The sequence below is a fragment of the Diabrotica virgifera genome, chromosome 4 (assembly GCF_917563875.1).
Source record: "Diabrotica virgifera virgifera chromosome 4, PGI_DIABVI_V3a".
NCBI lineage: Eukaryota > Metazoa > Arthropoda > Insecta > Coleoptera > Chrysomelidae > Diabrotica > Diabrotica virgifera.
Window position 1 is genome coordinate 89,951,561 of NC_065446.1, and position 26,420 is coordinate 89,977,980.

The 26,420-nt window shown below is 33.0% G+C and overlaps 1 protein-coding gene across 2 annotated transcripts in view; it reads left to right on the forward strand.

Moving 5' to 3' along the window:
* Nucleotides 1-26,420, forward strand: part of LOC126883057 (esterase FE4-like) — a 197,700-nt gene that overhangs the window by 84,848 nt on the left and 86,432 nt on the right. For both annotated transcript variants that reach the window (XM_050648252.1, XM_050648253.1), the window contains exons 6-7: nt 4,981-5,152; nt 18,993-19,165. In XM_050648252.1, the coding sequence (XP_050504209.1) occupies nt 4,981-5,152; nt 18,993-19,165 (345 nt within the window). The remainder of the gene's footprint in view (nt 1-4,980; nt 5,153-18,992; nt 19,166-26,420) is intronic.

Below are 26,420 nucleotides of genomic sequence, written 5' to 3' on the forward strand. Positions count from 1 at the left end.
TACCTATTCTCAAATTTTCAAGCAAATCTATCGATTCTGTAAAAATTGCGAGGTGAAAAGCTTCGGTTCCTGGCCTAGATCTCCGACACAAATTTGTAAAAACATTCATTTGTTCAATATTGCTATAAGGAATGGAAATATAGACTCTCATAATTACAAGTATGGGGCGAATAGTAGACTTTGAGATGTGGGTTTTTCGAAGGATGCGCAAGATTTTTTGCACAGAGCACGTGACCAACAACGAGGTGCTGAGAAAAATAAGGACAGAGAGAACTCCTGCATATTGTAAAAAATAAAAAAACGAGTTATCTAGGACATTTTATAGAGGGGAAATATACAACGTCAGACGTAAAAAAACAGAAGACGAAGTTGACAATCGATGGATCGATAGGTGTCATTTTGTAAAAAATTAATTTCTGACGACCTTTATCTAAATTTTCTTACAATGGATTAGGGTTGGGTACGGAGGACCTGGCTCAGTTTCGGTATCTGGTTTTATTAGCTAAGTAATAACAACAAAAATATCTCTCGTACTTATGTACTGACTAAAAAGACAAGGTCAAATATATGTCCTTATTTTCACTGAGCAGCAGTGCACCTATTTCGGTAAGAATTGTTTGTTCTATCTCTAAGCATATTTGTAAAGAATGTTCTTCTATGTAGCAAGTCCTGAAGAAGCCTAAAATCAATAGGCGAAAGCTTGACAAAAATAAAAGGCACTCACTTTGAAGCACCAGTCTTTCATTGCTTCCTCAGTACTAGGGTTAATCCCAGCTGTTATCTCAGTACTTTGTTATTTACTAGTAACCCAATTACTTCTTGGACGTTCTATATATACGAGTATATATATACAGGGTCGTGAATCGGAAAACGGGCCATAGGAAACTCAATGTAAAATTCTACACTGTTGAATTCCTGCTTCCCTAATTATGTTACATCAAAACTCATGAGAAGTTATTTGTAGAGGATTGAAATCTGTATTATAAACAGAAGTTACAATTATTGTTCTACAATTTAATCACATTCCAAACGTTTGAAAAATATAATGTATTCCTACCGCAGCAGCTATGTGTGGGCATGTTAGGCCTTCTTCTTCTTCTTATGCAATCCACTAATGGATGTTCGCGATCACGTTTGACCATTTTTCTCTATCCCTTGCAGTATGTATTAGGTCTCCTATGTTTTTTAGTCCTGTCCATTGTTTGACATTACGGAGCCATGACATTTTCTTCCTGCCCACTCCCCTTCTTCCTTCGATCTTTCCTTCAATTAAGGTTTGCAGAAACTGATATCTTTCATTTCTAATTATGTGTCCCAGGTATGCCGTTTTTCTCTGTTTAATTGTGCACATCAGTTGTCGTTCTGTACCAATTCTTCTCAGGATTTCTTCATTTGTTATTCTTGCGGTCCAGGGAACTTTAAGGATTCGTCGATAGATCCACATCTCAAATGCCTCTAGCTTATTCATTGTGTTCATTTTTAAAGTCCATCCTTCCATGCCATATAGGAGCACCGACCATATATAGCATTTTGTGAATCTTAATCTTAGGTTTAGGTCAAAGTCAGAGTTCGTAAAGACGTTTCTGAATTTCATGAATGCACTTCTGGCTCTTTCTATCCGACATTTAATTTCCATATCCGACATCCAGTCTTCACATAGCCAGGTTCCCAGGTACTTAAACTTTCTTACGCGCTCTACATCTTGGTTGTTATATGCTAGTCTTGCATTTTGATGTTGACATAATTGACGGCTGATAAGGAACTTTGTCTTTTTTATGTTGATGCTAAGTCCCATGTTCTCGCTATGCTCTCCAATTTTATTAAGAAGGTTTTGGAGGTCTTCTATATTGTCTGCTATTACGACCGAATCATCCGCATATCGTATATTATTGACCCAGGTACCATTCACTTTGATGCCGCTTTCGCATTCCTCAAGAGCTTCCTGGAAGATACTTTCTGAATATAGATTGAACAGTAGTGGGGAGAGAATGCATCCCTGTCTTACACCTCTGAGAATTTTTTGAGCTTGCGTTGTTTCATTGTCCACCTTGACGACAGCTGTTTGATTCCAGTAAAGAGCCTCTATGCAACGAATGTCTTTTTGATCTATGTCGAGTTGTTTCAGTACATGTACGAGTTTATGATGTTGTACTCGATCGAAGGCTTTTTCATAATCTATAAAGCACATCATTACATCTTTCCTTTGATAGTAGCAGTTCTGAGCTAGCACTTGGGTTGCAACTAGTGCTTCCCTGGTACCCAGGCCTTTTCGAAATCCAAATTGTGAGCAACCAATAACCTTATCGCATTTTGTGGAGATTCTGTAGTGAAGAACTTTGAGGAATATTTTTAAAGAATGGCTCATCAGACTTATCAGTCGGTGCTCTTGACACTTTGTTGCGTTGTTCTTTTTTGGCAAAGGGATAAAGGTAGATACAAGCCATTGGACAGGGAATTTTCCTTTTTTATAGATTTGGTTGAAAAATCTTTGGAGTATCGTAATTCCCTCTTCATCTAACAATCTGAGTAACTCAACAGGAATTTTATCAGGTCCAACTGCTTTCCCGTCTTTCGAGGTATTTATTGCTCTAGTAATTTCTTCAATTATGATCTCGGGACCAGATAGGTTGTTAATATCTATCACTTGTTCCTGAACGACTTCTATCTCAGGCCTCTCGTCTGCAAAGAGATTTTTGATGTATTTTTCCCATATGAGTTTCCTCTCTCTATCATCTTGTGCCATTTTTCCTTGTTCATTTTCTAAGTTAGAAAATTTCTTTTTTCTGTATATTCCAGCTACCTCCTTTAGTTTCTTATGTAGGTTGTGGTCATCATGTAGTTTTTGTAACTGTTCCATTTCCTCACACTGTTTCTTTAGCCACTTATTTTTTGCCGTTCTTATCTCTCTTCTTATGCGTTGTTGTTGTTCTCGATATTTGTCTCGGTTCCCTTGGTTTTTATGTTTTCTTCTTTCTTCGAACATTGCCAGGATTTCGTCAGTCATCCAACTTTTCTTTTGTAGTTTTTGTTTATAACCTAATTCTTTTTTAACTGTATCCGTCATTGTTTCCTCTATGGCTCTCCATGTGTTATCCAAATTAACTTCTCTTTCTAGTTCTACTTTTGTATTCTTTGTTAGTTCTTTGTTTAATTTCATACTTAATTCTGTTCTGGTATTCTCATCTTTAAGTTTAGCATAGTCTATTGTTGGTTCTGGTTTAGGTCTCCTCATATTAGTGATTTTTATTTTTATTTCTGCTAAGAGAAGGACATGGTCTGATGGAACATCGGCGCCAGGGTATGTACAAGTTCTAGTTATTGATGATCCAAATCTTTTGTTAACCATTATGTAATCGATCTGGTTTCGAACTATACTCTCGGGGCGGTCCGCTGGGGCTTTCCATATATATAATCGTCTAGGTGGTAGCTTGAACCAGGTATTAGATATTTTCATATCTTCCTCTTGGCAAAATTGATATAGTCGTTCGCCTCGGTCATTTCTCTCTCCCAGGCCGTACGGGCCTATTAAATCGTCGTCTCTGCCTCTCCCTATCTTGGCATTAAAGTCGCCCATTATGAGGTTTACTTCATGTCTCTTCACGTTACTAAGCAGTTGTTTAAGTTCTGCGTAGAACATTTCTATATCTTCTTCTGTTGAGTCCGATGTTGGGGCATAAACCTGAATTATGTTGATATTGACTGGACTGGCTTTCAGTTTGAGTAAGGCCATACGGTCTGAGAGTGGGAAGAACTGTATTACCGATGCAGATAATTTGCTCGTGATTATTATACCTACTCCCTTTCTATGGTTTTTATCCTGGTTTCCAGAATAGTACATAACTGCCCCTTCGACAGCACACCTTCCTACATCTGGCCACCATGTTTCTGCTATCCCCAAGACATCTATCTTCAATCTCTTTACTTCTTGGATTACGTTAGTCAGCTTCCCAGCTTCATACAAACTTTGCACGTTCCATGTTCCGATCTTCATTTTACTTCGTAAGTTCAATTGGGTTAGGCTTTTATCATTTAACTGCGTTCCCCCCGGAGATCCGATTGGGGAACTGTTTATAACTCCGGAAATTTTATAATTAAATGACGTCATTGTGATTCTCTTGGGATAATAAGTAATGAAGGTGGTATCCCGTTGCCTTCCTTCATGCCATTTCTTGGCTTGAGTTTCGGCCGCCCACTCTGGGTCAGACGCCGTTTGTAACCGCCCACTCTGGGTACAGACGTTACAGTTTCACCATATCTGGTTACCCTCACTTAGTTTAGCCTGCAGACCAATGCAGTTGCCCGGGGTGTGGCACGTGGAGCCATAAGTGAGAGTTAGGTGTCTTGCGAGGACCAGTTATCAAGAACCATCTCCTGTCTATGACACTCGATGTGGTCGTTCCGATAAAAGGTACTACCTCTGCAACACAACCCTACACCCCCATGCCACACGTTACTATTTAGCTGACAGTGAGCACACTATTGACTGAAAAAAATATTTTATTTATTAATACTTTCTCCTTAACTGAGGGTATCTAACCAACTTTATTGTGTTTTAAACAATAAATGATAAAATAAATAAAACAATTGACAGTTCAAATTGTTAATATATTATAATAAGCGATATAATAACTTCATTGTCACCAAATGCAACCTTATACACATTATTACACTGTGTGTGGCCTAACTTTGGCGTATTACTCTGAAAATTGTATTATAGTTTTACAAAATTTTGAATAATTATTGTTCGTAGAACAATATCACCAGTTGTTTTCAATACAGATTTCAATTCTCTACAAATAGTTTCTTATGACTTTTGATGTAAAATAATTAGGGAAGCAAGAATTCAACAGTTTAGAAGTATGGCCCCTTTTACAATTCACCACCCGGTATATATATATATATATATATATATATATATATATATATATATATATATATATATATATATATATATGTATATATGTGTGTATTATTTTGCAGCACATACTGATGGCACTACGGGAAGGACTTCCATTTACACCCACTATTGAAGTCGATCACGAGGAAGCTTTTATAACAAGCTCGCCTACAGAACTAATTAGACAACAAAAATACACAAAGGTTCCGGTCTTGATGGGAATGACCACAATGGAGGCTGGAATATTTGGGAAAAGTATTTCACGTTGTATTTTTAATTTTTTATTTCATATACATACAGTCGGAAAATGAAAGAATACCCATGAACGAACATATAAAACACGCTGTATTTTCCTGTGATCGTGTCACAAAGAAAATTGCCCAGCGCAAGTAAATGTAATAATAATTATTACATGTATTTGCACTGGCCAATTTTTTGTATGACACGGTGACAGGAAAATACAGCGTGTTTTATATGTTCGTTCATGGGTATTCTTTAATTTGTCCTTCTGTATATCAAATTAATTATCGTCACGGATCCCAGGCCTATTTTCACCATTTACTACTGACAACCTAATTTTTCGTGACTATCTTTATTTTGAAGAGACGCCCAACTTTTTTTCTTACAACAATTTCCGTATGTGGTAGATAACAAAGATAGCAGGGATAATACATTCGGGTTAGACGAATAAAAGGCCTAACGTTGCATGCCGAGCTGCCCAAATTGTATTTTTCTAATCTTTAGCTGTTGCGTCAGCCGTTATTTTGATTTTAAACGGGAACCATTTTGGCTCAATATCTCCGCCATTTTCAATTTCTCGACAAAAAGTATGCGAACTAAAATTATTGAAAATGTGATTTTCTATAATTTCTTTCATTGCAAAAAATCTTTTTCGTGCGGTCGATATGGGTCAGAGTTGGGGGGGGGGGGGGTAATGAATAACGACAGTTACTTTCTCCCATAACGCAAAAAATATCGACCGCACGAAAAAAATTGTAATCAACAGAGAAAAAAATTGTAATCAAGAAATTATAGAAAATCACATTTTCAACAATTTTAGTTCTTATATTTTTTGTCGAGAAGTTGAAATGGCGATATTGAGCAAAATGTTTCCCGTTTAAAATCAAAATGACGGCAAACGCAACGGCGGAATTCAGTCGAGATTTTAAATTTACATTACTATTGATCCTCCCTAAAGATTAGAGAAATAAAATTTGGGGCAGCTCGGCATGCAAGGTTAGGCCTGTTATTCGTCTAATCCGGCTGGACTATCCCTGAAATCTTTGTTATCTACCACATACGGAAATTGTTGCAAGGAAAAAAATTGGGCGTCTCGTCAAAATGAAGCTACTCACGAAAAATTAGCTTGTTAGTAGTAGATGGTGAGAATAGGCTTGCGATCCCTAACTATTATGTTTATTAAAAAACAAACTTGCTATAAATCAAGCTTGCATAACACCGATGTTGGAAAATCATCCTCAAAATACAAAACATTGACGTTTTGTATTTTGTTGTATTTTGAGAACTACTTCCGAAGTGGAAATCGAAACATATAATAAACTTAATGTGAAAATAAAATTGTGGCTTATTTGTTCCACAAATCACTATTAAAATATTTAAAAATTATATAACATTTGTGTTAATATCTAGCAAACATCTTTAACATTTGAAATTATATTTTTAGTATTATCCTGGTTCAGTCAGAGAGAAGAGCATATGTATTTTCTGATGATGGGCTAAGAAGCCACGAAACCGTTAAGATATGCTTGCTGTACTCTCTGATTGAATAAGAATATGATACAACTGCAGTTTTAGTGCAGTCACTAAAGGTTTTCACCTCCGATTTCGTTGAACCTCCATCGATTTTCATGAAAATTGGTGAGCAGTTAGAGGATACCTCAAGTAACAAAGGTGACATGATGCCAACTTGCGCTTTTACCTTGGGGGTGGATGCCACCCCTTTTCTGGGGTGAAAATTATTTTATTAAAAATAATACCATAAATCGATAGAGGTACAAATTCTAAGCAAAATTTGTTATATTAAGTTATTAACATAAATCAATACTTTTTGAGTTATTAAAGATCAAAGATTTATTTTTTCGTAAAAAAAATGCATGTTTTAAAGCTGTTTTTCACGTATAACTCAAAAACTATTAGCTTTTACAAAAAAGGTATTCTTACCAAAATTGAAGACAATAAAAAATTTAATACACTATTCACTCAAAGTACTAAACTAATGTTAAGGTGATACAGTAGCGATCAACAGGTAGCCAAAACGCGTTCCAAGATTGCGGCTGTAATTTTGAATATTTTTTTGAGATATTTGGCACACGTATTCGTAATATAATAAAGAATGGCGGTGCAGAGCCCAATTTGAAAAATATATTAGTAAGTGGAAATTACTCTGTAATTAAATGCAATATTAAAAAAAACGAGCCTGTACCGCCATTAAGAAGAACAAAAAAATACACTTTCTTCAAATAAACTTTTTTATCAGATGCCTAGATTTTGTGTCATTTTGGAACTACTAATGAAATAAAAAATTTTAGTCTTTAAAAAATCTTGGAACGCGTTTTCGCTCCCTGTTGATCGCTACTGTTTGCTCTTAATTCAAGTGAGTTATGGGTAATTGAATGTATATTTTTTTCGATGAGTACTCAAATCTAAGTATTTAAGGTTAAATAACGGGAAAACGATGCATTTTATAAAATATACCTGCTAAACACTTATCAAAGTATTTCAGAATACCTAACAAATGAGCTCCAGAAGAAGTTAAGAGCTTCAAAATTAAGCAAGTTATGATGAAACTAAGAGAACCCTTTCGATGTTTTTAGGAAAAAGTGAAAAATAAAAGATACGCCATTTCCACAAAAATTTAATCAATTTAATTAATTATAGTAATCCTTACAAAAATTTCTTTGTATTAGCATAAGTAATGATTTTAACAATTTTCACTGGTTTAGAATGCATATTTTTGAAAAAAAGATATAATTTAAAAAAATCAGAATTTTTAAAATATACGTAAAAAATAATAAATAACCAAACTTTAGTTTTTTTTTATATCAAATATTGTACCTTTGTACCATTTCTATGGGGTGAAAAATAACCGAGAAAGAAACGTTTCAAGCTTAAATTTTGCTGCGAGAGCCATGTAACCGTGGCCATTTCATCTTTAATTTTTAAAAAAGTAAAGGGTTTAAAAGATTAAGTTCAACGCGTTTTAATAGCCTTTGGAATTATCTTTCAAACCGTTTTTAGGTGAACCTGATATCTTCAAAAATTAACGGAGTTATTAAAAAAAAACAATAACATTTTTTGGAAAAATTTTTAAAAGATAAAGTTTGAGTAAATTTTTAAATAAAAGATAAAGTAAATTTTTGGAGCATAATAGGTCTGGATCCCGCGTATGAAAAAAAAGTTGATTAATAGCAAGCTGAAAATTTGTTAATAGCTTAAGGGTGTCTAGTCGGATAAACTTTGATATATGGGAACACTGTAACAGGGGCAGTTTTAATTGTGGAACAGGTTAAAAATTTGGAACGGCCAGACCACGAAAACGGCACATTTATTTTGTCCGACAGAACAGAATTAAACTCTCCGAACAGAGATTAAACTCTCATGCAAAAATCAGACTGCTATTTATCACCTGTCATAATTCCTGTCATTTGACATATTCTACATGTTCCACTCATTAAAACGCCCATTTGATGATAAATAGCAGTCTGATTTTTGCATGAGAGTTTAATCTCTGTTAGGAGAGTTTAAGTCTGTTCTGTCGGACAAAATACATGTGCCGTTTTCGTGGTCTGACCGTTCCAAATTTCTAACCTGTTCCACAATTAAAACTTCCCCTGTTCCAGTGTTCCCATATATCAAAGTTTGTCCGACTAGACACCCTTAAGCTATTAACAAATTTTCAGCTTGCTATTAATCAACTTTTTTTTCATACGCGGGATCCAGACCTATAAATTTTAATGCGATTAACTTGTTCGGTATATCATTTGATAGATATTTCTAAGTACTTTCACAAATGTAATAAGTTTATGTTATAAAATGCATCATTTTCCCGTAATTTAAGCTTGAATACTTAGATTTGGGTACTCACCGAAAAAATATGCATTCAATTACCTATAACTCACTTTTAGTTAACATTAAAAGGCTTTTTAGTAAGGAGTTTATTTAGTAATTTATTAGCTTCAATTTTGGTAATCATAACTTTTATGTAAAAACTTATAGTTTTTGAGTTATCTATGAAAAATCGGTTAAAAACATGCATTTTTTTACGAAAAATTTCTTTTGATCTTTAATAACTCAAAAAGTTTTGATTTATTTTAATAACTGTATATAACAAATTTTGTTTAGAATTTGTCCCCTTATCTAATTATGGGGTTATTTTTAATAAAATAATTTTCACCCCGAGAAGGGGTGGCATCCACCCCTGGGTAAAAGCGCAAGTTGGCACCATGTCACCTTTGCTTCTTGAGATATCCTCTAACCACTCACCAATTTTCATGCAAATCTATAGAGGTTGAACGAAATCGGAGGTAATAGCTCATATCCACCTTCAGTGACTCCACTATTTCGGGTTGCAACGAAATTGAAAATGTTTATTTATTTTTAATTTATACATTTACTCTATTTACCACCTGAGCAGATGGGATGTGAATTATAAATTGTAAAATTCCCTCATCTTCCTATAGCCTCAGAATCCGTATGGCTTGCATTTTTAGAAGCCTCGGATAGTATAACCAGAGAAGGTTTTCCATTGTTTTCAATCCGGTAGGATATAAAATGGTATTTTAAATATCATTTTATGTGCTATTAGATTAGAAACTTAAACTTTTTTCTAGCAGATGTCGCTAGGGCATCCCTGCCTTGTCGTTCGTTGCAATCCTTGACTGCACGCGAAGTAATATTCTGGTTCAGTCAGAGAGAAAAGCATATAGACCAGGGCGCATCTGTAAAAATATTAGTACATTTGGACGTTGAGAGGTGACTCATATTTTTTTGCAGAAATTGCTTGGAAATAACTCATATAATAATAATTGAGATATCCTCCCACTCAAAAAGGTCCGGAACATTGTTTAAATAATAAAAATGTCAAAAAATTAAGGAAAAATTCGATTTTTTTCTTGGTTTTTTGATTATAACTTTAAAAGTATCCATTTCCGAGAAAAGTTGCACTAACATAAAAGTTGCGTAATTAAATTTCCTACAATACAGCATTAATTAAAAATTTTAAAAACTGTCACCCTTGTTGCAAAATAGCAATAATTACGAAAAAAAAAACATAAAAAACAAGTGTTCGCATTTTACGTTTTTCAACCATTTATGCTAGACATAAGACCTTCATGTTTTACCCAGAAAAACTATATGATATTGTAAAACAACACTCTGAATTTCATTAAGATCGGTTGGATAGATTTTGCAAAATAAATTTTGCAATCCAGCTTTCGCAAAAAATATTCATTTTTTTTTTCAAAATGTTGCACCAGTGAAAATAAAGCAGACAGCAAATTGAATTTTTTTTTACATATGGAAGAGTACTGCTTCTTTCATTTGTAATTAGCAGAATTAAAATCGGTTAACTATCACGGTATCAGGAGTTTTTTTAAATAAACATTAATTTTTGGTGCTACGCGCAGGATAGCGGATAGCTTGCTCTGATTGGGCATTTCAATTACCTTTGATAATGATTGATAAATTTTAATTTTTAGTACATTTCGATATAAATAAATAAATTCGTTTATTGCAAAATAAATACACATACACTGTTCTTTTGAAATAACACTTTTTTTAGCAAAAACTTTCTTTGTTCATATATTTTAACTTAGAGAATAAAAGTTTATTATTTTTAAACACATGCAATTGTTTAAACAATATTTCACAAACAATAATCAAATTAGTTTGATTTTTGTGGAATGAAAATATTAAAATACAACAAAATATAGAGTAAGAAAATAATATATTAGATAAAGATTGGCAAAAATTTTGGTGGAAATCAACTTGTGTGAATCAAACATCGCTATCCTGCGCATAGCACCAAAAATTAATGTTTATTTAAAAAAAAATCCTGACGCCGTGGTAATTAACCGATTTTAATTTTGCAAATTGCAAATGAAAGGTACATACTGTATTCTTCTACATGTTAAAAAAATTTCAACTTGCTATCTGCTTTATTTTCAGTCCTGTAACATTTTGAAAAAATGAATTTTTTTGCGAAAGCTGGATTGCAAAATTTATTTTGCAATATCTATTAAATCGATCTTAATAAAATTCACAGTATGGTTTTATTATGTCATATAGTTTTTCTGGGTAACATATGAAGATCCTAAGTGTAGCATAAATGGTAGAAAAGCGTAAAATGCGAATACTTGTTTTTTTTTATGGTTTTTTTCGAAATTATTGCTATTTTGCAACATGGGTGATAGACAAGGCGGAAACGGCGGGTTCGTTGGGAAAAATATTCCCATGAGATATTTTTGCATAATCACATTCGTGAGACATCCCAGAATAAGGTTCAGGAAGTCGCCCACGAGAAAAGTGGGCCAACTTTTTTTTAACAATTTTTTTTTAATCAAATTGCAAAAATTAATATTTTGGCCCGGACTAATTTTTTTTAGGTTTCTTGGACCATTCTGGACAAAAAAGGTCTCTTATAATTTTTCTCTAAAGTTGATCTTTTTCGAGTTATAAGCAAGTTAAAATTTGAAAAACGCGAAAATGGCCATTTTTAAGGCTTAATAACTCGGTCAAAAATTATTATTTTGAAAGTCAGAAAGTGACTAAATCAAAGTTTAAAGTCGCTGTTACATGATTCTGAAGAAATCTGTGTCATTAATTTACTACTAAGCTGTTATTTTTAATTAATAACAATGAGTGGTTGTATCGTATTGACGCTGCTGTAAATGTGAGTGCGAGTAAGATGCACAATTGGACTGCTGGAATAGCTTCTCTCTCGCACTCAGCATTTACAGCCCCGCACACGTGCATAGCGCTTATTATTATTACTTAAAAATAACAGCTTAGTAATAAAAAACGCTGGACGGAAGGGCCGCCCGAGAACTTTATCGTACCGCTCTATTATCGTTATGGTACACTTCGCGTCATATAAAACTGGTACACTTTTTTTTCCCAATGTAAACCTGTGTTCAGACTGACAATTATTGTTCGTGAATCACTTCGTCGTTGCCATCACAAATAACGGAATTGCACTAAATCTAAATACAAAAAAATAACATTTAAAATGTATATTTCGAATTGTAAAATTTATTCATTTTGTATTAATTTCAAATTAAATTTTTAATTTTTCCAGTATGTTTTATTTATTCTACACAACTTAATGCAGTTTTGTCATTGTCATTTGACATTAAACATAATAATTTAAAGTCATGTCAAGATTTATTATCTATCATTATTTTTGAATTGAAATATTTTCATAAATTATAATAAAACACGAATCAATATATATGGATACTTAATTGAGATGACGGAAAATTACAATTGTTTTAGTTTTTAGTATATTAAAAAATGCGGTCTGTCGCACAGCCCCGTTTTTACCTAGTTTGATATAATATTTTCGTTGAACTGGCAACGTTGCCCTAGAAATTGGAATGACACTTGTGACAAGATCAACTTACACAACTTGAAAAACACGATTTTCGGTTACAAGAGTTGTACCAGTTTTTTTTTACGCGAAGTGTACTAGATACTGGAATTCTATAAAAATAACAAAGTTACTCGTTATTTTGATATTTTAGAAACACCCACTGTACTTAAAAGTATTTTATGGTTCTACGCATCATTAATTCCTGCATTTGAGAAAATGTTCGATGCCATATTTCGGGGACACACTATAGATGTGTAGATTATTGCATAAATCAATAGAATATTATAGTCATACTTTCATTTCAAATTAGTTCATTTTTCTGAGAAATTAATAGTTTACAATATTTGCATTTCATTCTATTTCGATTACGCCAGTCAATGCGCGAGATTAAGAACAAGATATTATCTCCAAATTCTATCCTACTGCATGGATTTTAATGAAATTTTGGGAGTAGCCCAATCTCCTAATTCAAAGTCTATCCTATATACTATGGCGCTTTTATCATGGGGGAAGTTCCCACCACTTCTCAGGGGTGAAATGTTTTTATTTTCGAATTACATGGAGAAAAAGGAAGATTTTTAAGAAAATTTAAAAATTCATTCTATAATTTGATCACATTTTTTACAAAAACCATTCATTTTAAACCCGTTCAACTTTTTGAAAGTAGAAATAACACTATATATATTAAAAGGTATTGTAGAAGGAAAACAATGCATTTAAATTATGGTAGATGGGGAGTTAAATGTATATACTTTTCATTTTTCCTTAAAGTACATTAGTCATATATTTTTTTGCACCATATCTCGCTTAGTTTTTAAGTAACCGACATTTAACGGTGCTCGTTTTAAAGGCCTTTTCAAACACTACAAAAGGTGTTGGTAGCATTAAACACCTAAAACCTACCGTTCCTCTGTTATTTCAAGTTGAATACACCAATTTGAGCATGCACCAAAAAACAAACTATTTTCACCTACCGTATCTCTTTTGTATTATAAATAGAACATTTACGAAGGAACGAATCTCTTTATTATTTATAATCTAAAAAATGTTTTATATAGGGCCGGTTGTTCGAACGCTAATCAACAATGATCATTATCAAATAATTAATTACTGTCAATGTCAATTGTTAAAACATAATTAATTACAATTCTGAGACTATAATCAATTAATATAACAATAATTATTAACATAATTAATAATAAATCTCATAATTGTAATTAATTATGTTTTCAGCAATTAAAACAAAGTTGACATTGACAGTTTTGGTGACAGTAATTAAATATTTAATAATGATCATTGTTGATTAGCGTTCGAACAACCGGCCCTTAGAGTTTTTAGTTCGATGCATAGTTTTTAAGGTATTCACAAAAAATCCGTCCGAAAAGGTGTCATTTTTCAATGAAAATGGCCAATTTTCAACTACGCATAACTCAAAAAGTATTGAGTTCTCAAAAAAAAGTATAGACCAGTTTTTGCTTAGAAATAGGTTCTTTAGTCACTTCCGTGCTTATTTTGACCAACAAATTTTCCACCCCCTTGAAGAAGTGGGAACCGCCCCAAGATAAAAGCGCCATAGTATATAGGGTAGATTTTGTTTCTTGAGCTATTCCCTACTTACTGTGAAAATATCAAGTAAATCAATGTAGTAGGATGGAATTCGGAGCCAAATACCCTCATTGACTGCCCTACAATAATGCTCTGCTATGAACGCGTGAGAGAGGACACACTTAAGATTATAACAAAATTTCTATTTACCGTAACTTTTCGAGTTTTTGAGCTACAGCAATGAATTTTATGTCATTGGAAAGGTAATTTTGCATTCTTTCAAAATATGTTAAAATATACAGGGCGTATCTAAAAAAATTAAGATTTTTTATTCATTTCCGGTTCAACCGGAAGCCATATTTTTGGTAAAATTTATTGTGATAATAGATAATAAAGTACCATATATGTCTGCAAAATTTAAAATTTTAGTTTCTATTAAGAAGGAAGTTACGGGCACTCGAATATTTTTTTATAAAAAATTCATAACTCCCCTCCTATGGGGAGTTATGATATATGACTAATGTCATTCAATTTACTGATAGGATATCAAAAATATATCAAAAAATAAAAAAATTCCTTGGAGCCATTTTTGAGAAAATCTAGTTCAAATTTATGTCAAAATTTGACCCCTTAAATATAGGCAACCCGTAACTTTTTCTGAAAAACGATAACATCCTTCTTATAGCCCCATCTTTAGGCTATATAACGACTTTTTCAAATTAAACTTATCTTAAACAAGTTTTTAGATAGATAGGGAAATGTGTCGGGTGGGCGGTCGGCCATGTTGGCCGCCATTTTGAATTTGGAAATGTCAAATTCCGTATTTTTATTTACCTATCGATGAGCTTACTTTGAGTTGAATTTCATTCATTTCGGTCAAAATTTGCAAAAATGGGCCCTAAATAACCCCCCTATTTCGGCCCCCCTTTGAGAGGTTTTTTTTAAAAGCTTAGTTTCTCGACAAAATTCTCTTAAACTTACTCATACCGAATTTCATCAAAATCGGTCTAGTAGTTTTTGCTGGGCGGTGACGACATACGTACGTACATACGTACGTACGTACGTACGTACAGCTGGTTCCAAAAAAAACTGATACGACTCTTAAAGCGTATTTTGTAGAAAATTGAGCAGTGTATTTTCTTCTTCTTCTTATTTTTCTTTTTTGTCTCGCTGCAAGGCAATAACCAGCACGATTTATAGGGGATCTTGATGTAGTCTGGCTCTAAGTCATGTCAAAATCGCTGACTATGTTCTTGTAAAAAGCTTTTGATGAGGTGTAATATAATGAATATGAGTTTAATTATATTTTATTTATTATATTTTGAAGGATAAATACTTATTATTTACATACTGTCACTGTCACTGCCAAATTTTAAATTTAATCAGATAACTTCAACTCTTCAACCTCAAAAATGGCTGTTTGTTTGTTTATTTTATTATTTGTCTGTCATAATAAATATAATATAATGTCAGACCAATTATACACTGCTCAAAATGATCAAATCTTACTAAGAGTCGTATCAGTTTTTTTAGGAACCAGCTGTACATACTTCCGACATGTTTTTTACTTTATCGTACTATATACGTAGTATAGTATAATAGATAAAGTTATAGGATCGTGCAAAAAAATTTTTTTCAGATTTCACTTTTTTTCGACGTTTTGAGTCCCCCTGAGTCTAAAAAGCAAATAAAAAAAACATGTCGGAAGTATGTACGTACGTACGTACGTACGTATGTACGTACGTATGTCGCCACCGCCCAGCAAAAACTACTGGACCGATTTTGATGAAATTCGGTATGAGTAAGTTTAAGAGAATTTTGTCGAGAAACTAAGCTTTTAAAAAAAATCTCTCAAAGGGGGGCCGAAATAGGGGGGTTATTTAGGGCCCATTTTTGCAAATTTTGACAGAAATAAATGAAATTCAACTCAAAGTAAGCTCATCGATAGGTAAATAAAAGTACGGAATTTGACATTTCCAAATTCAAAATGGCGGCCAACATGGCCGACCGCCCCCCCGACACATTTCCCTATCTATCTAAAAAGTTTTTGAAGATAAGTTTAATTTGAAAAAGTCGTTATATAGCCTAAAGATGGGGCTATAAGAAAGATGTTATCGTTTTTCAGAAAAAGTTACGGGTTGCCTATATTTAAGGGGTCAAATTTTGACATAAATTTGAACTAGATTTTCTCAAAAATGGCTCCAAGGAATTTTTTTATTTTTTGATATATTTTTGATCTCCTATCAGTAAATTGAATGACATTAGTCATATATCTTAACTCCCCATAGGAGGGGAGTTATGAATTTTTTATAAAAAAATATTCGAGTGCCCGTAACTTCCTTCTTAATAGAAACTAAAATTTGAAATTTTGCAGGCATATATGGTATTTTATTATCTATTATCACAATAAATTTTACCAAAAACATGGCTTCCGGTTGAACCGGAAATGAATAAAAAATCTTAATTTTTTTGATACGCCCTGTATATTTTAATACATTTTGAAAGAATGCAAAATTACCTTTCCAATGACATAAAATTTATTGCTGTAGCTCAAAAACTCGAAAAGTTACGGTAAATAGAAATTTTGTTATAATCTTAAGTGTGTCCTCTCTCACGCGTTCATAGCAGAGCATTATTGTAGGGCAGTCAATGAGGGTATTTGGCTCCGAATTCCATCCTACTACATTGATTTACTTGATATTTTCACAGTAAGTAGGGAATAGCTCAAGAAACAAAATCTACCCTATATACTATGGCGCTTTTATCTTGGGGCGGTTCCCACTTCTTCAAGGGGGTGGAAAATTTGTTGGTCAAAATAAGCACGGAAGTGACTAAAGAACCTATTTCTAAGCAAAAACTGGTCTATACTTTTTTTTGAGAACTCAATACTTTTTGAGTTATGCGTAGTTGAAAATTGGCCATTTTCATTGAAAAATGACACCTTTTCGGACGGATTTTTTGTGAATACCTTAAAAACTATGCATCGAACTAAAAACTCTATATAAAACATTTTTTAGATTATAAATAATAAAGAGATTCGTTCCTTCGTAAATGTTCTATTTATAATACAAAAAGAGATATGGTAGGTGAAAATAGTTTGTTTTTTGGTGCATGCTCAAATTGGTGTATTCAACTTGAAATAACAGAGGAACGGTAGGTTTTAGGTGTATAATGCTACCAACACCTTTTGTAGTGTTTGAAAAGGCCTTTAAAACGAGCACCGTTAAATGTCGGTTACTTACAAACTAAGCGAGATATGGTGCAAAAAATATAATGACTAATGTACTTTAAGGAAAAATGAAAAGTATATACATTTAACTCCCCATCCACCATAATTTAAATGCATTGTTTTTCTTCTCAATACCTTTTAATATAGTGTTATTTCTATTTTCAAAAAGTTAAACGGGTTTAAAATGAATGGTTTTTTTTAAAAAATGTGATCCAATTATAGAATGAATTTTTAAATTTTCTTAAAAATCTTCCTTTTTCTCCATGTAATTCGAAAATAAAAATATTTCACCCCTGAGAAGTGGTGGGAACTTCCCCCATGATAAAAGCTCCATAGTATATAGGATAGACTTTGAATTAGGAGATTGGGCTACTCCCAAAATTTCATTAAAATCCATGCAGTAGGATAGAATTTGGAGATAATATCTTGTTCTTAATCTCGCGCATTGACTGGCGTAATCGAAATAGAATGAAATGCAAATATTGTAAACTATTAATTTCTCAGAAAAATGAACTAATTTGAAATGAAAGTATGACTATAATATTCTATTGATTTATGCAATAATCTACACATCTATAGTGTGTCCCCGAAATATGGCATCGAACATTTTCTCAAATGCAGGAATTAATGATGCGTAGAACCATAAAATACTTTTAAGTACAGTAGGTGTTTCTAAAATATCAAAATAACGAGTAACTTTGTTATTTTTATAGAATGCCAATATCTAGTACCATAACGATAATAGATCGGCACGATAAAGTTCTCGGACGGCCCTTCCGTCCAGCGTTTTTTATTTGCTTTTTAGACTCAGGGGGACTCAAAACGTCGAAAAAAAGTGAAATCTGAAAAATTTTTTTTTGCACGATCCTATAACTTTATCTATTATACTATACTACGTATATAGTACGATAAAGTAATAATGACAAAAATTCTTCAGGATCTTGTAGGGGGGCTTCAAACTTTGATTTTCAAACTTGACTTTCATAATAATAACTTTTAACCGAGTTATTAAGCCTTGAAAATCGCCATTTTTCGTTTTTTTCAATTTTAAATTGCTTATAAGTCGTAAACGATCAACTTTAGAGAAAAATTATAAGAGACCTTTTTTGTCCAGAATGGTCCAAAAAATTTAAAAAAAAATTGTTCGGGCCAAAAATATTGATTCTTGCAATTGTATTAAAAAAAAAATTGTTAAAAAAAAATTGGCCCACTTTTCACTTGGGCGACTTCTTGAACCTTATTCTGGGATGTCTCACGAATGTGATTATGCAAAAAAATCTCATGGGAATATTTTTCCCTTCGAACCCGCCGTTTTCGCCTTGTCTATGACAATTTTTAAAATTTCTAACCAAGCCTATATGATATGAACTTTAATTACGTAACTTTTATGTCAGTGCAACTTTTCTCGGAAGTGAATACTTTGAAAGTTATAATCAAAAACCCAAGAAAAAAATCGAATTTTTCCTTCATTTTTTGACATTTTGATTATTTAAACAATGTTCAGGACCTTTTTGAGTGGGAGGATAACTTAATTATTTTTATATGAGTTAATTCCAAGCAATTTCTGCAAAAAAATATGAATCACCTCTCAACGTCCATCTCAAAACAGATGCGCCCTGGACTAATATTATGTATCTCCTGATGAGGGGCTACTCTCTTCGAGATGCAACGAAATTGAAAATCTTTATTCATTTTTAATTTATATTTTTCAGTTTTAAATGTTATAGAACGGTTAACAGTGGTTTTTGATATAAGTCCAGGTTCAATATTCAGTGGATTTAAGGGATTATCAACAACAGATAATGGTAAAGTTGGAAAAAGAATTAGAGATAAGTATGTACAGTCAAAGTTTTTTAGGACTATAACGTTCGACGAAATTTGTAACGTAAGTAAATTAAGCTTTCTTTCTCATTCTTCCCATTTCTTTATTTTTCGTCCCTTCTAATTCCTGCTGTTCCTGTTTTTTATATTTTTTTCCATTTTATATGTACATACTTGATTAGGACACCACCTAATATAACATAATTTTTTTATTAACCCCACGTTTACAATCTCTCTAAACAATCTCAAGCTAAATTTTTGGGCAGATAATAGACAATCGGTAATGGGACTGACAATTTTAAAGTTTTTTGATATGTAGGGGCGCATCCAGTGATGCGCCCTTTTTTAAACTTTACACATTGAGACTATAATTCAAAACATGTAATATTCTTAAAATATTTATATTTTAAAATGTTTTCCAAATTTTCAATATAAAAGTTTTTTCTGTAACTGTAACTTTCTATAATAGGTCTGGATCCCGCGTATGAAAAAAAAGTTGATTAATAGCAAGCTGAAATTTTGTTAATAGCTTAAGGGTGTCTAGTAGGACAAACTTTGATATATGGGAACACTGGAACAGGGGCAGTTTTAATTGTGGAACAGGTTAAAAATTTGGAACGGTCACACCACGAAAACGTCACATTTATTTTGTCCGACAGAACAGACCTAAACTCTTCGAACAGAGATTAAACTCTCATGCAAAAATCAGACTGCTATTTATCACCAAATGGGCGTTTTAATGAGTGGAACATGTAGAATATGTCAAATGACAGGAATTGTGACAGGTGAAAAATAGCAGTCTGATTTTTGCATGAGAGTTTAATATCTGTTCGGAGAGTTTAAGTCTGTTCCGTCGGACAAAATAAATGTGCCGTTTTCGTGGTGTGACCGTTCCAAATTTTTAACCTGTTCCACAAATAAATCTGCCCATGTTCCAGTGTTCCCATATATCAAAGTTTATCCGACTAGACACCCTTAAGCTATTAACAAATTTTCAGCTTGCTATTAATCAACTTTTTTTTCATACGCGGGATCCAGACCTATAACTACAAACATAATTTGCCACCTCTGTTCAGTTGCTGAAACGTCACATTGTATCCCATGGGATAAAATCTATTTCTATCCTGCTGGTGAACGTCAAAAATTTATAAATTATTATCACAGTTTATCACTTCTTCTTCTTCAGGTTCCTTCCCCTATCGGAGGTTGGAAATGATCATCGCTATTTTAATTTTAGTGGCCGCACTTTTGAATAATTCTAATGAGCTGTAACCGAACCACTCTCTCAAATTTCTTAGCCAGGACATTTTGCGTCGTCCTGGGTTTCTCTTTCCTTGCATAATTAATCTAAGTAATACGTACTTCTCGCCCCTCATTACATGACCCAGATATTGAATCTTTCTAATTTTAACAGTTTTTATGACTTCACATTATTTCTTCATTCTTTGTAACACCTCTATATTAGTTATTTTTTCAGTCCACGATATTCTGTGGATTCTCCTGTAGCCCCATATCTTAACGGAGTTTAATTTTTTGATTTTAGACTGTTTTATTGTCCACGCTTCCATGCCGTATAGCAAAGTAGAAAAAACGTAACAATGTAGCATTCTTGTGCGGATCTCTAGATTAAGGTTACGGTTGCAAAGTAAGTTCTTCAATTTTATGAACGTGTTTCTTGCCATTTCTATTTTAAATCTGATTTCTTTGTTTGATCTCCATCTTCGGTTAGCCACGTTCCTAAATATTTATATGTTGTTACTCTTTCGATCGTTGTATTGTTGATGATCAGGTTATCTATATTTTGTGTTTTTTTTTTGAGAATATCATTGATTTCGTTTTCTTGAGATTCATTTGCAGTTCGTACCTTTCACAAGCATTGTATACATGTTGTATTATGTACTGTAGATCTTCCATGTCACTTGCAAATATGACCGTATCGTCCGCATATCTAATATAGTCCATTCTTTCACGGTTTTTGCTCTAAATTTTAAAGAACCGCTTGGATTGACATGAAATTTGGCATGCGTATAGCTTACATGTCAAAGAAAAAAAGTGATATTGTGCCGATGTGTGCTTTTGCCCTGGGGGTGACTTTCACCCCCTCTTGGGGGTGAAAAAATATATGTCCAAAATAAGTCCGGAAATGGGTAAACTAACTAATTTTAAGTAACTTTTGTTCTATAGAGCTTTTTCGCCAAGTCAACACTTTTCGAGTTATTTGCGAGTGAATATGTTCATTTTTCAACAAAATAACCACATTTTTAGACGGTTTTTCGCAAATAACTCAAAAAGTAACTATTTTGTCGAAAAAAACGTTCTTAGCAAAAGTATAGCCTATAAAAAAATAAAAAAAATGGAGTAGGCGTTAGGTCTCTGGATCTCGTAGAACTAGAGTTATAGCCAATGAAAAATATATTCATATTCACCAAATTTAAAATAGAATATTTCGACGTGAAATATCGAAACAATTAAGCACTGTTTTGGGGAAAACCCATTATAACTTTTTTAAAGTGTTTAAAAAAATCTTTATTTTTGTTTTTACAAAAAGTTTCTAGCATTAAATTTAAGCAAGTTACGCTCAAAACAAAGTTGGTCCCTTTTGTTTTTGCAAAAAAAAATCGGGAAGACCTACCCCTAATTAGCAACTTAAATGAAATTAATCGTTACCGCTCCACAAATTATTTTTCTTATGTTGTTTTTATATGATCTGTAAGTTTCATCGATTCAAAGTGCTTATTTTTGAAAAAATTTTGGTTTCAAAGTAAAATTTTAAAAAATTTAAATTTTGAAAAAAATGCTTTTTTTCAAAATAACTTAAAAATTGTTAGAGATACCAAAAATCCCGAAAAACAAAAAAAGTCAGATTTGCTTTTCTGAATATCATGTATTTTTTTGTTTTTCTGTTGTGGCAATAAAATGGAAAGGAGAAAAAATTGTCAACACATATGGGATGAACGAAGGCTCCGTTGCTCAGAATCGGTTAGAGGTGTGGGGTGGTTCTTTATAGTTTCTTATTAGCTGGGAAATATATGAATAATAGACAAAAAAATTAAAAAAAGGAAAATAGCTACTAGAGCTAAATTAGTACACAATGGACAAAAGGATTAAATAAACAATGAATCAATATTAAGCCAAAAGGGCGCCACTTTGATCTTTTAGTTTTAAAAGGGAAGACAAAGAAAAACTCTTTAGATAAAACAAACAACAAATTAAAAGGCAACTAAATAAAAATAATCTTTTCAAGATAAATATAAAGTATATAAAGATAAAAAAGATAAATAAAACCTACCTGGTTGTTTCTTACTCACTTGACCAGAGAGAAGGGAGATGGATAATTATTTACAAGCCAACATTATTGAAAATTAATACTATTTATTAAACAAAAAATTATAAAAAAAGAAGTTAAAGTTGACCTCTTTCTGGTTTTACATTTAAGAGGTATTGTCCACAAATACAAATAAATACAACATTAATTAGGTACCTTTGTGTCTCCGCTTTAATGTCCTGCAGCTTCCAACGCAAAGTCCAGGTATACGGTCGTAGCACTTTTCACTTTACTACCACAAAAATACAATACTGATGTGGTACATTTTCGAATTTACAAAAGTATTTAGTTTGAAAAGTTCAGCAATGCTTTACTGGTTTTAATAACTTAAGTAACTTGTTGTGACGTAAATACACGACTTCATTTCACCATGGTTATTAATAAGAACTGCTTAAATGATTAATATGAAATGTGTTCCAAAAGGAACAGGGGGTGTCCTCTAGACGAAAATAAAGGTCGTTGACTGCCGACATCAAACTCTGCAGCCAAATTCACAATCTCCATATTTGCACCTAAATGCAAACTGTGCAAACTCTCCCAGTGTTTTTTGAAGACATCACTGGACACTATATCATCAGAAGTTCGACCTCTCTCACCAGTTAGCTAATCGATAATGTTCATCTTAGCTACCTCCTCATCGCTCCTACCCTAGAAAACATACCACCTTTCCTTCAGCTCACACACCATGATCCGACCAACCAATCAAGCAAATATTGTCCTTTGCATGACGAAATAATTGACGAATCACGCAACCAATTACAGAAACATGAACAACCCTGAAAAGCACCATTTCTCCCAAAATATCACAAAACGTTAGTCCAGCCAATCAAAAATGAGATACCGTGATTTCAGATGACAAATATTAACCAATGCTAAGCCCTGTGGTTTTGCATGACACAATGTTTAGCAAATCAGAACAGAATACGACGATTTATATTTTTGCGTCGTCATTCTTTTCATTAAATCCTGAGTATGCGACTATTAGTTTGGAAAAGAAATAAGTTTTAAAGTGTTTACATTTGCTAGATGTTTCCATTAGATCACGCCAAAAGATTGATCATAATTCATTCCTAATTAAGCTGACTTAAGTAATACGAACAACAAACAGAGCTATTGGATAACCTCGATCAATTTCTCAATGTTTACTTTGGATGCGAGTTGACACGGAAAACGAATTAACTCTAAAGAGAACCGTAAAGTCGATCATATTTATGGTGAACACTAATGACCCACTCAAGGTTCAGTCGTATTTTTTGTTTACCGCAAGGGAACAGACACTTGTGTAAACACCTAAATTCTCGAATAGTCCATATCGCATAAACATTCTTGAGACTGTAAGAAAAATGACACACAAATCAATCTACGCTAAAGCGCAGGAACATTACGATTCTTACTTGGGAACTTTTTCACGGCGAAATTTCACTCATACAGGGTGATACGAGATTTTTTTCTTCTCCAAGTGAGATGGAATTCTTTTAAGAAATTAACGTGTTTCTGCATCGTTACACAGCCTCCCCACGATTTTAACTTGGGATAAACCACAGCTTGAAATCGGAATAGACACCACAAAAATAAAATGGAACGATACCATAAAAGAAGAAGACTAACATCTGTAGTCTCATAACACAAAGTTAAACTGGATGTTCGACTTGAAGAGTAGACACCAGGTAAGGTTCGTTGGCTTTTAAGCACAACGACCAATGGCAGATTTTTATGAAAATGGCTCTAGCCTAACCAAAAGGTGGAACAGACCAGTGCTGAAGTTTCTGGAAACGGAAAAGATAAGTGCTTCCAGCTCAGCATAGGCGGGTGGCCAACAAATCAGTATATTCAATAATCAAAATAAAATTCATCAAGCTTCCAACCAGCAATCGGAATACTTCCAACTGCAAGTCGAAACTCATTAATAAAAAAAGAAGAAGAAAGGATGGCCAAAGTTCCTTGAAAATCTTCCGGGATTAATCTCATCGGAAAATCTCCCATGTTAGGAAACTCCCAGTAAGACAAGAGATGAATTTAAAACCAAAACGTTAAAACAAAAATATAATTTTGAAAAAAAAGGTAGATGTCAAGAACACCTTTAGTAATATCTACCCAATAAAAATATAATCAACACAAGTAGACCTAACCTACTGTAACCTATATTAACCTAACCTAACTAAGATAGAATCAACAAAAGCAAACTCAAAAAAAAGCAAACTAAATTAAAAAAAAAAAAATTGTTATAGTGCGTCCACTAATAACAAAAAAAACTCAAACCGAATCAACTATATACAAAAGTACCAATGGACTTTTCATCCAGGACTTATATAAACAAACTCCAAAAACAAAGATATACACACTAACCAAAGATAGTGGTGTAGATCTCACCTCACTTTGTCTGGCCACGACGAAGGAAGTATCAAGTTTCATTCAATAAATAAAATCGAAAATTAAACGCAATGATGCCAAAGAAAATTTTACCTGGACTTACTCAATGTCAAAATTTTCAAAAATCTACATCAACAATGTCACGGATTTTCAGTCCGAGACATACATACCAACGGTATGCAAATTCAACACAATCAACACAAACAATGTCCAATGTCACGGATTTATTTTAGTATCCGGGACAGACATACCAGCGGTATGCGAATCAATAAAATCAACAACTTGGATCCAAGACTTAAATAAAAACACACGCACTAGTCAAAGCTAGTAGTATGCTGACTTGATTTACTTTGTCCTTGCAGGACGAAGCATTTTTTAATCAAGTACAATCAACAATAAAGTGAACTTACTGTATAACAAGTACAAGTATGTACGTTCAAATATTTTAATGCGAATTTGTTACCAGTAACTCCAAATAAAGGGAGTATTCCCAACAACACCACTTGTACGGGAACAAATAAAATAAAGGGTACACTCCCACCAACACCACTTGTATGGGAATAACCAAAATAAACTCAAGTGAACTACGTATAACGAAGAGATGAACGCTTAAACATTTGAATGCGAATTCGTTACACGCAATTAAAAACTTACTGAAATAGCCTAAACCAATAGTCGAAGAGACGGCGAAACAAAAAAAGGTAAAAACAGTTTTTTTTTTTAGGGTATTAATAAAAAAATATTGCCATCTCCTATCGAATCAAACAAATTAACTCATTGTGGACCATTTGTCCAAAAAAAAAGGAAACGATTAAATTAGCTGAAATACGCCCCAAATGAAAATAAATAGAAAAATTCAAATTAATTGACATAAAACAACTCAATATGGGTTCGGTTCAACTAACCAATCTAAATAAAAAATTAGTCTCAAGATGGTAACCAATAAATAATAAACTTAACTAAAATTTTCTCCTAAACATTAGAATTATTTACACAAGGAATATTTAGAGATTAGTGGATGTATTTTAATTGAACTAATCTTCAAAGTTATTATCAGAATCATCTTCTGATTCTTCTTCAGGGACATAAGGTTTTAAATCCTTTATGTGCCAATTTCCGGCGTTGGAACCATCAGGATTCCTTAAAGAATAAACCAATGGGGACAGTTTTTTAACAACTGTACACAAGACATATTTAGGAGATAATTTAGACATAAAATGTTTCGGTGCACTAGAGAGAACTTTATTTCTTCTCCACACCTTGTCTCCAACTTTAAATTGAATGTCTCTCTTTCGTAAATTATAAGTCCTTGCATTGCGCTCGTAGGCTTTATTTAAATTTTTACGAACTGTTGAGAAGACATCTGTTAGTCCGTTAACTTCAGAAGCGTAATTATTACGATCTCCTGGTGTTATTTCCAAATCTGCCGGGACGGCAGGTATTTGACCATAATAATTACCCGAAATGGGCACATGACGTGCAAAGTTAAGGAAAGCAGGGGTGAATTGAGTCACTTCGTGTTTGGCCGTATTAATGGCTTGACGAATCTTATACAAGTTCTTATCCCAATCTGAATGATCTTCAATATAACTACGAATGGCGGTAACGACTGTCCTATTATTTC